General features: G+C 50.5%; 1 protein-coding gene across 6 annotated transcripts in view; it reads right to left on the minus strand.

The window, feature by feature from the left end:
* Window positions 1-7,568: 7,568 nt before the first annotated feature.
* CTIF (cap binding complex dependent translation initiation factor) overlaps window positions 7,569-15,668 on the minus strand; it is a 103,719-nt gene continuing 95,619 nt past the window's right edge. For all 6 annotated transcript variants that reach the window (XM_048931589.1, XM_048931587.1, XM_048931586.1 and 3 more), the window contains 2 exons: window positions 11,232-11,285; window positions 7,569-10,344 (listed from right to left, as the gene is read on the minus strand). In XM_048931589.1, the coding sequence (XP_048787546.1) occupies window positions 10,129-10,344; window positions 11,232-11,285 (270 nt within the window). In that variant the 3' untranslated portion in view covers window positions 7,569-10,128. The remainder of the gene's footprint in view (window positions 10,345-11,231; window positions 11,286-15,668) is intronic.

The raw sequence follows: 15,668 nt of genomic DNA on the forward strand, positions 1-15,668 counted from the left end.
TCCTGTTGCTTGCCATTTCAGGTTGAGCTGACCCCTGTGGCAGCAGCCCAGTGTTCTTCCTATGCCATCCTGTCCCTAAAATACGATGGCTTTCATGCCAGCATATCATCTGGGTTGCTCCACAGGTCCATGGGTTTGACTGGAGCTGTGCATCACATCCAACTGGGTCACCCCCATGCATTCCTGTCCCCATGTCCTCAGCAGGAGAGCAGTTCCTTTAGCTGATTGAGCTCCTGCGTTTGGTGAAGGCAAATTTCTGAGTGGAAACCACCGGCCCCCATGGAGCCTGGAGGCTTTGGAGAGGTGCAGCATCCGTGTCTTGAATCCTACTGGCCTTCACGTGGTGGACAGATGTGGTAGAGGATGAGTCTTTGTGAGCATTAAGAGCAGGTTGACCCAGTTCTGCCCCTTTCTGTTCAACATTCCCCACCCAAAGGGATTTGTTGAGATACAATATTCGGTCTGCTCTGAATGGACTGTGCCTCATCTGGATTCCTTTCACTGAGCCCACCAACCAGCTTCAAAATAGCTTTGGGTCATGTGGATGTACCCACCTGCCTTGCTTGGTGTGCCCTAGAGATGCCCAAGAGGGCAGACATTGGTGTATCTTCGTCTGTGGTACAGTTTGCTTCATTTTGTTTCCATTCTGTGCCATCGGACTTAAAGCACTCAGTAACCTCTTGTATGTCCATTGGTCAAACCAGCGGCAATGATTTGTGTCAGAGGCACAAGGAGAAATGCGCTGGCCCATTCCATGGTACCTCTCCCCACAAAAAGGCCCCAAAAGTGAAGGATAGAATGGTCATCGTTGTGAAACTCTCACCTCCCCTGAGCTTTGGTAGCATCTACCAGCAGGAGCACGACTGTGCAGACAGCAGGTTGAGGTGTCCTGGGTGCAGTGCTGCTGAGCTGTGACTGCAAGTGTCTCCTGGGGTTGGGAGATCCTCTGCATGTCCCATGTTGTACCTTGTCCTGTGCAGCTGCCTCTTGCAGGAGATGCGCTGCTGAGCTGGCTGGGTCTTTGGTTGGGTTTGGTTGAACCTTTTGTTTGTATCTTTGATTGGAACGTTGATTGGACCTTTGGTTGACAGGTTGGATGTCGTGGTGCTGGAGAATGAGCTGAAACACCCCAAATAGTCCTTCATTTTCTGGGTCCTCTGCTTAGACTCGTCTGTGAAAATACTAGACACAGCATCGCTGCTGTCTGAAAGCCAAGAGATAATCAGCACAACTACAGCTTTTCAATACTTCTGCAGCTTGAGTTAAAATGTTCCAGACTTCACCTCCTGCTGTGCTAATTTTAGTCCTCTTTCAGTGAAAAAAAAAAAAGAAAAAAACAAAAAAAAAGTAGAGGAAAATAGTGCCAGAAGGCTGCTGAACACCGGCTCATTTGCTTTCCCATCTGCTCAGCTCTAGGGCTAGGAGATGCAAAGTCAGACACAGCTGTGCAGCCCCTCTGTAGCTCCTTGCGAGCAGTGCCATGTCCTTGCTAATTCAGACATGTCCCCTGTGAATGAGCCCCCCAGCTCCTTGGACACCCATGACAACTGTCCAGCAATGTGGTGGTGGCCCCAGACCTCATATCATTGTGCTCTGCACAGCTTAGCCGTGGTTCCCACTCCTTCAAAATCACCTTACTCAAAGCTCCTGCACTTAAGAGGCTCAGACAGGAGCTGGCTGAGACAGACTCCAGTCCTGATCTCTCTTCCCCAACCCCCCCTCTTCCCCCCCCCCCCAGAAAGGGATTAATCTGGAAATTTGGGATGGCTGAAATCAGTCCGTTCTGGTGAGCTGTAATCTTGCTCTGCACCGTGGCTCCAGCTTAATTGGCATTAAAATGTCCTAATGATATCCTGCACCACCGTAAATTACAGCACGATTGCGCTTTTTTTCCCTGCGTTGCCAAGTAGTAATTAAAGAGTGCAATAAAGAAGGGTCAAAGCATGCTGCTTTCCGCTGATATATCATATGTGGAATCTGCTCAAACTGTCAACTGCTGATGAAAGATAGTGCCTGTGATGGGCACTGCAAGAGACAAGAGGGAAAACTCCACTATCTTGAGACCTTTGGAGCAAGTGGTTTCCATGGGGCAGAGCCGTGATCCCTGTTTTACTTGAGTGATGCTCTATATGGAACTCATTCCCCATCTGCCCTGAGGACTCCAAGGAATCCGTGGGCTCTTGTCTCACAGATTATTAACAAGTTCATTAGGTGAAGGGACCCATTTATACATGCACTGGGTGAAGAGACCCATGAAAACATCCACTGGGTGAAGGGACCCATTGAGTCGTCCATTAGGTGAAGGGACTCATGGAGACACCTGACAGGTGAAGGTATCAGGCTGGGGACAGACCCCTGGTGTCACCAAGCCTTGTGATCCTGAGCTGAGTTTGGTCCCAGCTACATCCTGCAGGTGGCCAGATGGGAATGCCAGTATGAATGTGCTCAAAATGTGGGGGAAATCTCATTCCAGCCCCAAAGGTATTGGTCTTGCTCAAAGCTCCTACAAAACTGAGGAGCAGGGGAGTCCCAGATCCCATCACTTGACCAGTGAAGGGACATAACCCATGAACATAACCCATGGGTATAACATATCTCTTGAGGCTCATCAGCTCATTTCAGAGCCAATGTCCAGGGATGAATGGGTCAGAAAACAATCGGCCTCCCATCAGCAAGGCAAACTGAGGCTGAGAGCCTGAAAAAGGAGGAAAACTGAAAAGATCCCCATTGCAACCAGGTGCCCAAGCAGAAATCTGGTGTTAAGGCATTCTCTGAAGCATGGGTGATGTAAGTGAATCCAAGTTTCTTGGTTGCAATGGGAGCGAGGCAGCAATGTGTGGACAGAGTTCATGGATGTGGGGCCGTGGGCAATGAGTTGTTGGGTTCTGCTGCAGAACCAAAGGGCACAAAGCACTCATGCAATGAACCTGAGCCTCCGGGGATGTTTTGTGATGGATCTTTTGCACTGTCAGCCCTGCTGCTCCTGCACCAAAGCTCAGGGAGGGGGGGTGGTCAGGTTCTGGAGATGAATTTTTCACCTGATGTATATTCTTCCTGCAGGAAGGCAGAGCTCCAGATTGGGATCTGCTTTGTTAGGGGAAATCCATCTCCTGGTACTGCACTGCTCCTGGCATGGTGAACGGCAGAAAACACCAACCCATGTGCACCACAGGGGTCAAAGAACCACAGCGTGGGTGATTTGGAAGGGACCTCAGAGCCCACCCAGCCCCACCTTGTACCACAGGCTGGTTGTCCCCCACCAGATCAATCTGTTGAAGCATTGTTGATGAGTGCAGGCACAGGCAGAGGCTGACAGCGTGGTGCTGGCACTCACAGCCTGACACTTCCCTTCTGTTCTCCGCATCCTTTGGGTTACAGAAACCTCTCTGCTGCTCCTGGTCTTTCCGTATGGGGCATTGTGCCTCAGGGTCCAGTGGTGTGCTGGCAGGCGTGGGGAGCTTCTGGCATCTCCCACTACCTTGAATGTCATCCCCTATGTCCCTACACCACAGGATCATGGAAGCATTGGGGATGGAGAGGACCACTCAGATCACCCATAAGCGAACACCCACTGCAGACGTTACGCTCCATCACACTCTGATCTCAGTGTCTCAATATCAGCACTGCGCCCATCAATGGCAGGGGTGCACTGCAGTGATCACAGAGCCACTGGGGCTGGAGAGGAGTTCTGAGATCCCTGTGTCCTATCATAACCATCCTCCTGTCTCCAGTGACCACGTCCCCAAGCATGGGGGTGTAGGAAGCAGCACAGGACCCATAGCATCGCCCGTCCACCTTTGGTGTGCCCTCTCCTACCCTCTGCTCCATTCCAACACAAGGTAGCTTTCAGCTCTCGTTCCTCTCAGCTGTTTTTGGACCTCATAAAGAACACTGCAAAAGCTGCTGTTAATTAACATTCCTCCAGCTGCCCCCCCCCCCCCTCCCCCCCCCCCCCCCGCTGCCCCTCCTTCAGCCTCTCTCATTTTTGTGCCTCCCTCCAAGTGGAAGCTCTCCTCACCCCTCACTGTAGGACGTCACAGGGGTGGCACACAGGGGGGACACACGGGATGTCACGCATAGGGGTGACACACTTAGGGGCAGCACACACAGGGATGGGACATCACAGGGGTGTGCACAGAGGACAGAGGCCACCCGCTGTCCCTCGGTGACCCCGTGCCGGCGCCCTGCGGCGGTGCCCGTCCGTCCAGGCTCCCTTCCAGGCGCGTCATGGGACTCCCAGCAAATCCCCTGGGGCCATCTGATCCCGGGGACGCCAGCACCCAGCGCTGCCGGCGCCGCTCAGGGGTTTTCCATGGTTCAAGGTGCCAAAGTTCATTGATAACGGCGCCCGGGGGCTCGAGTGTCACCAGTGCTTGGGGTGGAAACGCAGTGCTGTCGGGATAGGATTGCTTGGAATGATATGAAACTTTGAGTTCTGCTGGTTAGGAAAATAAAACCCTGTATATACTTGGTTGCATCGCTGCTGAGGGATGTCAGCAGCTCCCATTTCACGGAGCAGATGATGATGAAACTCCATCTGCAGTCCCACGGAGACGAATGCCACACATTTCCCAGTAGTCCCGGAATGGCCATCAGATGTGTCAGAGTTAGGAGCCGCCCAGGGGACTGCTCCTCCAGTAGCCCCATTCCTGGAAATGAATCTGCACACTCCCCAGAGCCAGTGACAATGGGAGTTGCTGTTGGGTCACAGAGTAGGTGACCAGTGGTGTGGTGCAGCCCCACAGACACGCTGGGAAGGGGCGCATGGGGTTGGGGCCAGGGATGTGGCAGCTGAAATTGGCTCCCCTGAGGCCCTCCAGCATTTCTGCTAGCAGAAATCACAGAAAGCACAAGTTCAGAAGCAGAGTGCCCTCCCTCCTCACCTCCCTCCCCATGAACTCTCTTGAACTTGGGAAAACCAAACCAGCGCTGGGTTCACATTCCGTTCACATTATAGGTAAAGTTCAACCTCCTCCTGATTTTGGCCCAGCCATCCCATCCAACCATCAACCCATCCCCACCGCCATGCCCACTCGTGGAACCACAGAGGTTGGAAAAGACCACAGTGGCCATTACATCCAACCATTTACCCATGCCCGTCGTGCCCAACCATAGAACCACGCCATCTTTCAAGTTGGAAAAGGCCTTGAAGATGACCTTGGGGCAATCAGGTGGAGAAGAGTGGGTACAGACTCAGCATGTCTCATGCCAGATCCCTTCTCTCCCTCCTTGGAGGTCTCCCAAGGCACCTGAGCTCCCTGCTCTGGGTGGCCGTGGTAGGACAGTGGTGGCACCAGATGGACCAACAGCAGAAAGGCAGAAATCTCCACTGGAGGGACCTGAAGGTGTGCATGAATTGGAAAGATGTGGACCACGGATGGTTGTCTGCGCCCATAAAATGAATACCACAGGGGAATCTCCGCATGCAACATGATCCCAAGTGCTTTTCCCCTCCCCTAAAAAATCACAATGGGTTTACCACCAGCACTGAGCGTGCCTCACGCCTGTGCTTTAGCTTTAGCCGAACACAGCCTGCACCTGCGAGCCTGGGTCTGATTTCTTGCAATGCTGTAAAACACAGCACCCTGGGGTAGAAGTTACCTTTGCAGTAAAACAATGCATAGGGTGAATTTCGCAACCTGCACTTTGTGTCTTTTTTTCCCCAGAGCGGTATTTTGCAGCATTTGCCCTCAAACCAGTTCTTCTTAACGCAATAGATGCAATTAGCAGCAGACAGGTTGGTGTAACCTGTCCCTCATACACCTTCGTTCCTCTCCCCCCTTCTCCTTCAACCCTCATTTACTGGAACAGAGCTCTTCTAGGATAGTTTGAGTTTATTGGAGCTTAAAATGTAGAAATGCTGGAAAAGTAAAGTTTCAGTTTCAGAATTGAAATCTGAGCTCTCCTTACTGGATAAAAAAAGAATTCCTACAGGTTTTGCAGGACCGTGGTCCAGGCTATGGGATTTGGGAGGGATGAGCCCCAGCTACGTGTCCTGTTTGCCAGTGACCACGGAGAGGACACAGCACATGCAGAAGTTCCTCATGGAGGACTAATGGACCTCCAGGATCCAGACTGGGTCCATCCCAACCCCACAGAACCTTGTTTTGTTGGCACCAGCTCTGGGAGAGGGACAGGGGATGCTCTCAAGGCCCACTTCCACAAACAGGAACACACCATGGGAAGGCTCTGCGTGAAGCTATTGAGAAGGGCTGTGCTAATGAAGTCCAAACACTTTGCTTAGATGTCATTGCTACAGCAACATAAAATACATTGAAATGAGGCACTTTGGTGAAAAGCTTGGGCAATCTGGGACAGAATGGAATTCTGAAATCTCGGCTTTTTTCTTCAGAGGGTCTTTGCATATTTTTGCCATTAACTCTGTGGCAGTGCTGTAACGAGTGTGAAACCATCAAGTTGCAACCTCAGGGTAAGGTGTATTTCCATAGAATCAAATAGAGGATTGGAAAAGCCCTCCAAGATCCCCAAACCCAAGCCCAGCCCACCCCAACCATGCCCACCGACCATGTCCCCAAGTGCCACATCTCCACGGCTCTTGAACACCCACAGGGATGGTGGCTGCACAGGGAGATGGACCATCTCCCACCATCTCCCTGTGCAGCCTATGCTGCTGCACCACCACTCTTTGGAGAAGAAATTGTTCCTAATGCCCAACCTGATTGTCCTGCGGTGCAACTTGAGGCCATCACCTGGCATAAAGCCGACGCAGCACAGACCCACTTCTGTTTTTCCCCCTGCTCTACCAACACCGTAACACAACGCAGAGCCTTCGGGTGAGCTTTTTGGTGGCAACTCCCACCTGGGGATAGCTCCTCCCACTGCCTCTGTTTGCTCGGAGCCCAGCGAGCTGCACGTGGTCACGTAGGCATGTTGCAAGAGGCACTGCCACTCTCACACAGCAGGAGTGGATCAGCGGCATCCTCCTGCCGTAGCCTGGCAGCTGATGACACAAAGTCCTCACCTCGAGTGACCCACGGCTTCCCGACCAAGGCGCACACCTCCATTGGCTCAAAAGCCCCCTCTAATTGTGACTTCGGCGACGTTGAGACGGGTTTTCCACAGGAAACTTCTTGGAAAAAACCACAGCTTTATTTCTTTATTATATATATATTGAGTAACAGGCAGAGCGGTGCATCGGGTCGCGATGTGCTGCGGGGTTCCCCCGCCCTATCCCCATGGCCAAAACCTACTGGGAAGGGGCACCACCGAGCAGCGTTGAGCGCCCGAGTTCCAACACAAGCTGTAGGATGGATGGATGGAGCGATGTTTCACACCAGACACTGTGATTTCCTTTCTTGCCCCCTCTATCCTATGTTTGAAGCTCAACACCAAAAAATGATGGCACGTCCCAACAAAACGATGGGAAAACGTCAAGCTCTACACATTTATTACTCAGATGACGTGTTCTATAGCATACGGTGGGTATGATGTTCTATCAAGAAGACTGCATTGCCACAAAGAGTTGTCAGCTCGTCTCTGAAATGCTGAAAACGATGAGTTTCTGTTTTCTCTAGGATGAATATCTAGTCTTTATGCTCCCCAAATCCTTTCTCCTTGTTTTTTTTTTTTTAATTTTTTTTTTTTTTTAAAGCGCTTCATTTAACAAATACGATTAAATTAAAAATGGTGCCTCTTCAAATGCAAATAAATACATTAAAAAAAAAAAAAAAGGAACTGCTAGTGTGAACTTCTGCAGGACATTGCTGCTCCCTTGGCGATGGACGCGGTCCTTTGTGTTTGTTCTCCTGAAAAATACTGCGTGTCACTGGGATGGGCGAACAGCTCACACCAAGAAGAGTAAAATTAGTGTAAAGCCATCAAATACCCAGCGGGGAAATATTTCCAAGAGAGGGATGTTATAAAATAAAGCAGGAGAATAAATTGTAAGTTCTTCTGATAAGTTTTCCTCCGAAACTGTCAATCACGCCAACTGATCAATCCCCTTTGGGGGATGAGGGGAACCAGGCAAATCACCTTGCCTTTTTTTCCCCCCGTTTTTGTTCCACCTGCATACAGACAAAACAGTCCTCCAAATGGGGCTGAACTCTCTCATGGGGGATCCAAATGAATTGGTTGTGGGCACCAACACTAAATCTCTGGCAGTTGTTTGGCAATGGGAAGGAGGATGCTGGGGGCTGCAGTTTTGGGACATCGCCGCGGTGCCAGCCCCACTTTTGGCCAAAAGAGGGTATTCCGCACCCAAAATACAACGTTGCCCACACTTTGCCCCCACAGTGAGGGACACCAGCAGCAGAACGTAATACTGGGGGGAAAAAAAAATGACATTTTTGGTCAACTCCTAGATTCTCACGCATCAACGGAGTGAGGGATGCAGTGAGTGACCGAGCGGTCCGTGGTGGGATGAACATGGATGGATTTCACACAGAAGTTCTTTGATGGGAGAAATCCCGGTGCTGGAGGGCAAATCTCCCCCTGGGATTTTCTCCTGGGATTTTTTTTTTTTGTTTTTGTTTTTTTTTGTTTTTTTTTTTTGCTTTTTTTTTTCTCTTTAGATTTTTTATATATTTTTTTTTCCTTCTTTTTTCCTTCTTTTGCTCCAGTCAGAGAGCAGGGTCCAAGGGATGCTGTGTTGCGGGCTGCGGGGAGGCTGCCAGCTCAGATCCTGGTATCAGTCCTTCCATACAGGCAACCATCTCTCTGTTTCCTCAGCATTTAGGACCGTTGAAGCTCTTCTCCCCAGTTCCTCTCTCGTACTCCAGGTGTGGATCTGCAGACACACCAACAGGCAACCAACCGAACGGCTCCCAGCGCTCTGAACCGTCTAACCAAGACTCTCACTTCCTCAACACCTTCACGTCAAAAGTCTCTGCTCTTCCAGCTCCCCAGAGATCCACAGAACCACGTAATGGTTGGGTAGGAAGGGACCTTGAAGATCACAGAACCATGGAACAGATGGGTTGGAAGGAACCTCCAAGCCCACCGAATCGCAGTCTACAAACTAGGTAGGAAATGCAGCCAGTGAGAAAGCAGCAGGAAACCTGTATTTTTGGCTTCTCGTTGTTTTCCTCTTCTTTTTCCTCCCTTTTTTTTTTTTTTTTTTGCCATATGCTTTTTGCCTTCTCTCTGCTGGTTTCCCAAGAACACCAAGTCTTCATTTCTCCCTTGCCCTGTACATGAATAGGCCTGACTATAACAGGCCTGCTCTTAAATGTATAATTACAATGATGACAGTAATTACAATAAAGCACTCTTTCAACAGAAACAACAACAACAACAAAAAAATTTTTTTTTAAAAAAAAAAGGGCTACTGTTAAGTGGATGGGAGATGCTGCAGCATAGCAGCATCCCGTATTCTGCAGAGCTCCTAGCTCAGGGCACGTGTTTTTGGGTAAATCTGCGAGGTTTCTGGCAAGAAGACTGTGGCTACGTTTCTCCAAAAGTGGCTTTTGGGCTCTTGTAAAATCCTTCTCCTGCTTCAGCATCTTCATGAAACCATTCGTGAGCGGAGGGTGAGCACTGCTGCCCCATCTCCGCGCGGATCGCAATTGTCCGTTTTGACGGTCATAAAATAAAATAGAATAAAAACACGAGAAAAAAAAAACAAACAAAACCCAGTGCAAATCAGAAAGCCATCCTATGTGCCCATCGAAATCCGGAGGAGACGGAGCGGAGGTGGGGGCAGAAAGCTGAAGAGAAGAGGAGGGCGAAAAATAAAATAACGAGAGCTCCGCTGCACAAAAGCCGTCAGTGATGAGTGTCTGTGTAGTGTGTGCCACGCTTTGTCCTCCCCAGACATCTGCTGTGTGCTGCCTGCTGCCAGTTGGCCGGAGCCGGGCGGGGGGACAGCGTGAAAACAATCCTGGCCCCATTGGGCTCGCTCCTCCGACTCACCGTCGTCTTTCTAAAGCCAAACAATAACCCGGCGGGACACGCCGATTTCAGAAAAGAAAACCCTACAACAAAAACACGGCAGGGAGGAGGGGTGGCACTTGGCGACGAGGCTGAAAGAAACATGCTTCTCCCTCCCCACCCCACGAACATAATTCTCGAGCATGCTGGGGTTTGTCTGCTTGGGTACATCAACTGGAATCCCGCTAAGGTGCACGTCTTCTCCTCGCCCCTTCCCACCCCACCCTGCCCTGCCCCTCAGGCCGTCAGTTTTTGGATTGTCTTGTTGTAGTACTGCGTGATGGTGGGCGTCAGCGGGTTCCAATTGTTGGCGTGCAGCTCGATGACCTCCAGCAGGAGGGAACGCGTCAGCATGGACTCAGAGGGACACAGCATCTTGTCGCGGGCCGCAGCCAGCAGCTCCGTCATCATCTCAGGCAGCTGCTCCTCCAGCAGCCGGCCGGTGCTCTGCAGCTGTCAGGAGAGAGGGGGCAACAGCGTCACGGCTTTGTTTTTGTAGAAAGGCAGTATCGTTCAGGGTGAAAAAGACCATCAGGTCCAACTGCCAACCCACCGCCACCATGCCCCAGTAGTCACACAATCAGTTAAGGTTGTAAGAGAATACTGAGATGATCCAGTCCAACCACTGAGCCACCCCCACAAAGGCCACTTAGCCGTGTTCCCAAACAGAAGCACAGAATCAGGAAGGTTGGAGAAGGCTTCCAAGACCCCCAAGCCCAATCCACCCCACCATGTCCACTGACCATGTGCCCAAGTACCACATCTCCATGGTTCTTGGACACCTCTGGGGATGGGGACTCCACCACTTCACAGGGCAGCCTGTGCCAGTGCCTTACCATTCATTCCAAGAAGAATTTTTACTATTTCCTCCTCTTGTTGAAAAACAGAAATGCTGCACTACGAGTGAGGTTACGGGAGGGAGGAGTGCATGGTTCATCTCCCACCAACTTCAAAGGCAGCAGCACTGGGTGCTTTGGAAAAATCCCACCTAGAACTCGAGCTATTGTCAAAACACAGCATGTGCTGTGATGTGGTGTGCAGCCCTTTACCTGATCCTACATTTGCTGCTGATTCACAGCTGTCGTCTGCCCCGGTCACTAAGCAGGGCTCTTCTGGATGTAGAACAAATCCCTTTGCATCGCAACCAGCACTGTGTTTCCAGCCTTCTGAGCATGGCCACAGGCTCCTAAAGCAGCCCCAGAAACCCCAACCTCAACTTTGCAATCCCACCTGTGCAGTATAGGCACCATGATTTCCCTACAAAGCACAGCAAAGCTCTCTGCATAGCCCACCACTGCTGCAGGAAGCAGAAGGGACAACATGATGTGGAGCTTCCCTACCTCCATGGAGCAGCACAGCACGGCATCCTCCTTCACATCCTGAGATTGTAACAACTGCAAAAGAGAGGAGATTGGAGATTAACCACTTCTCTTAGAGTACTGATGCTTGCTGAGAGCATGGGAGTCTCCCTGGTCCCTTTCCAGCACCTTATCCTTGAAGCACGAAGGATCTCCATTCACCTTTTGGCATTTCAGTAGTGATCTTTTCAGCTGCTTCCCCACTGGAGCCAACTCCAGACCCAGCTCTGCTCTCCCAGAACTCTGCATTCCAAACACAGCCCATAGGCACAAGCAGCTTCTAAGAGCACCCCAACACGATGCTACAGGGTCAGGCTAGAATGGCATGGGTCAGTGGCAAAGGGCAGCTCAGCCCGTCCATCCCCAAAAACGAGGAGCTGTGAGCAAAGCTGGGTCAAAAACGCACATTTTTACAGAATCACAGAATCAGAGAATGGCTTAGGTTGGAAGGGACCTCAAGGATCATAAAGCTCCAACCCCCTTGCCACGTGCAAGGCCACCAACCTCCACTTTTTTTTTTGATAGTGCATGCTTCTTTGCTTCTGTCTTCACTTCACCACTGTCATGCACACAGAGTCCTCATTTCAGGCTTTCTCTTAAAGCCACAGGAGACAGAGCAGAACTGTACTGGCTGATTTTTCTGCAGATAAAAACTGTGATGTGGTGCATTGCTGTGGCAGACTCAACTGATTTCATTCATCTCTGAAATTCATCAAAAAAAAGGCAAAACGTGGAAAAGTCTTTGGGCTAATTAAACCTGCCCATGAACAACACAGCTCAGTGGCAGTGAATTTGCTCCGAAGTCACACATCTTACTGAACACACTGCTCTGCTTTTCAGCCTCAGTCATCTCTTCTTCCCACTTCCATTTTGTTCTGTTTCCTTTCTTTTAGAAATGAACACGTTTACAGCTCCACCACCACTGGAAAATGAGAAGTAACTCGAGGAATTACAGCAGGTCTCAAAGCTGTGTCTTCGCTCTCTTCTGTTTTCAGCAGAAAGCACTCTGTTTTGAAGCTGGTGTTGACAGCATCTGGACAAGCACGCGGTCCCATTGGTTTGATTTCATGTTAGACAAATACCCAGCCAGGCACTGAATGCATGCAGCAGTTCCACCAAGTTTATCTTTCCACTGAATTGTTTGGGAACAGTGGTTAAGCCCAAGCCACAAGCTCTGAGATAAGTTCTCCTAAACAGTTAACAGATTCTTTGCAAAACAACCCAAGAGATTACATTAAACCTTCCCCCAAAAAAACAACAGCAACAAAAAACTATTTTGATTAGATATAAACAGGCAGCAGCCCAGAAGTACACTTTAGCAGAGACTGGGATGCTACCACTGCGATGTCCCTGCTGTGATGCCACCACTGAGATGTCACCATTGGGATGTCACCACTGGGATGGCACCATTGGAACACTGTTGGGTTGCCACCACTGAGATGTCACCATTGGGATGTCATCATTGGGATGTCATCATCAGGACGGCACTGTTGGGATGTCACCACTGGGATGTCACAATTGGGATGTTCCTAGCAGCTCACACAATCAGGGCTGCATGCAAGTGCTGAGTGTGCAAACCCAAACCTGAGCAAACTGCAAGCCTGATGTGTGGCTTTTGCACAACCAGACCCTGACCCTAAGCAATGCCATTAATTGTTTGCAATCTGATTTTTATTTACTTAAAATATTTCAAGGTAAACACACTATACTTAGTAAATTATCACTCCCACGTTGGAATTATTATTTATTTCACTATTTATAACTGCTCCTCCCTGTGCTGCCCCAACCCCACTGTGTCTCACACCATTCCCACTGGCTGCTCAGCCCCACACACTTTGGGTTTACCTAGCAATCATCCCCTTGGGGCTGAGGCTGTCTGCAAGAACACTTCTCCATGCTCTTTAGCCGGTTCCCTGTATTGGGTGAAGCCGTGCAGCCAAAGCAGCAGTTGCTGCTGGAAAGCAGACAAAGAGTCTGCTCGATTTCCTAAGAGTGGGGGCCGTGTGCCAGGATCTGCCCGGCTGGTCACATAACACCCGGCCACGGTTGCGAAAGGCTTCTCACTTCTGCTGGTGCTGGATCGAGAGCTGTGCAGACTGGTGGGAGACAGAAGGCATCGTGCTTGCATCCCTGCAAAGCTCCAGTTCTCAACTATCTGTGCTCCACTGAGTGATGGGTAAAAAATGGCTCTGGACCCGAAATACCTTGAGGGTCTGTTCCTGGAAGTGCTGTGTGTGATTGGGATTTCCTGGGAGCACTGGGCACTACTGCTTATCAAATCTAAGGAACTCCACCGACAGCAGATTTGGGTACAGCTGTGAATATCCACCAGCAAAACAAAGTAGCAAGCACATATGCCTTATTTCTCTCCACTCACCAAGATGGGCTCTGCAGAAGAGCTGAAGATTTTGCATCATCCAGTCCAACCTCTCTGTTATAGCAGCATCCCCCAGGGCACATCACACTGGGTTGTGTGTAGATGGCTTTAGATGGGGCCCTGGGCAACCTGGTCTGGTGAAGGACAACCAGCTCATGGCCTGGAGTTGGAATTGGATGGGCTGTAAGGCCTCTGCCAACCCAACCACTCCTCAGTTCTATCATTCTAGGATCTTCCAGGTCCCTTCCAACCCAACCATCCTATGGTACTATGATTATCCCCTATTCCTTCCTCCTCTGCTCCCAAGGCTTACTCAGCATCCCTGCGCTCCCATTATCCAGGAGAGGACAAGAAGGACCCAGAACTGCACCTGGGCTTCATCACGTATCACCAGTTTCCTCCTTCCAAGTGCTGACGGACTCACCTGAATTTGTTGCAGTCCACTGGATGTAAGCCAAACTCCCCAGTACTCCAGTGCACATCCCCACAGCTATTTGGGTTCATTATCCACTTTCTACCAAGATAACCCACACCACAGCAGTGCTGACGCACAGCTCTCAGGGTGCCCACACCACGAGCAAGATGGAGAACCTGCCTCACTTCTCACCAAATCATGCAGGCTGGGTCATGCTCTGCAGCTCTTCCCATCAGGAGATGCATACATTACCCTCTACAGCTGCAATGACACTTTTCCTGTAAGGCTTTGCACTAATTATTGTGTATGACAACGCTTGCAGAATGGCATAAGCAGCGCTGGCCACAAACTGCCTCTTAGCATGCAATGCTTTGGGACGCTTCAGTGATGACTCCAGTGTGAAAGCAAAGAGGATTTTCTGACCTCCTGGAATGATGACCCAGAGGCATGGGGTGGCTGGGGCTTCTCTGGGAGCAGCACTGAGCAGGAGTTGGTCTGTCTGGGTGGCACAGGTTGGTGAAAACAGACTGGGGAAAAAGCAAAGTGCAAATGTGGGCACTGGGGAGGAGTAATTAACACTCCATCAGCACAGACAATTCCAGGATTCCTCCAAACAGTTCCCTGAAGAAGTGTCAACTCCCCATTGCTAGGCATCAGAGGAACTTTTGGAACCAGAAGACACAAGTAGCATCTTCTCTGATGCTGAGGTTGCCTAAGCACGAAATGAGATTGGGGGAATTCCTTTCCATTACAGAACTGATGAGATAAGGGATGCACAGGGCACACTGTCTTCCCACCCAGCCCCACTGCAGACTGAATCAGCAGCAAAGGGTGAAGCTGGACACGTTTGGAGGAAACAAGAACAGCCACCCCAAAAGCTCTGCTACTCCAGCCACGATACAATGAAGGTTCCAAGACCACTGCAGTTGCACAAGGTGTACCCCACACAGGAGTATCAGCCCCTTTTGGAAGATGCTGATGGCAATTCCCACTTGCTTCACTGGGAAGAGGCCACCAGGATGGGGCACTGCTGGCCCCGCAGTGAGTTAGGGACTGTATCATGCTGCATCTGAGACAGCCTGAAGGAGCTGCTTCTACTTGTCTTACAGCTTTTAGCTGAGGAGGAGACTTCTGTTCTCCTCTTACCCAACCTGGACATTTTGGGAGACTGGAGGTGATTGGAGAGTAGGAGATTGGTTTGCCTACTGCACACAGCAAACGACAACATTGGTTCTCCTCACTGGGTTCCTGTGGAGCTCCAACAAGAGATACTTAACAGCAAATTGCATTAAGGCCAGAGAACAAAGCCTGTGCCCAGCCGTGGGAAACTCCTCCTCCTCCTTCCCACTGCAGACAAGGGAAACCATGAAGCATCTCTCTCCCCAGATCTGGGACAGCAAAAGAGACTTCTCCAAAGATGGAAACCATGGAGACAATGACGAAGGCAATCTTGTCGCTCATCAAATCAGGCCATGCAACCCAGTGGCAGCCCTATTGGGTGGCTCCCCTTAGAAGAGAGAGGTGGAAGGCATTGCCCTCACCTTGGGGACACATCCATTGGGACTGTCTGAGCAGAACCAGAGGTATGCGTGCGGGTGAGGTGGAGTGGGAGATCCACGCTGTCAGC

The sequence above is a fragment of the Lagopus muta genome, chromosome Z (genome assembly GCF_023343835.1).
Source record: "Lagopus muta isolate bLagMut1 chromosome Z, bLagMut1 primary, whole genome shotgun sequence".
NCBI classification, from domain to species: Eukaryota; Metazoa; Chordata; class Aves; order Galliformes; family Phasianidae; genus Lagopus; species Lagopus muta.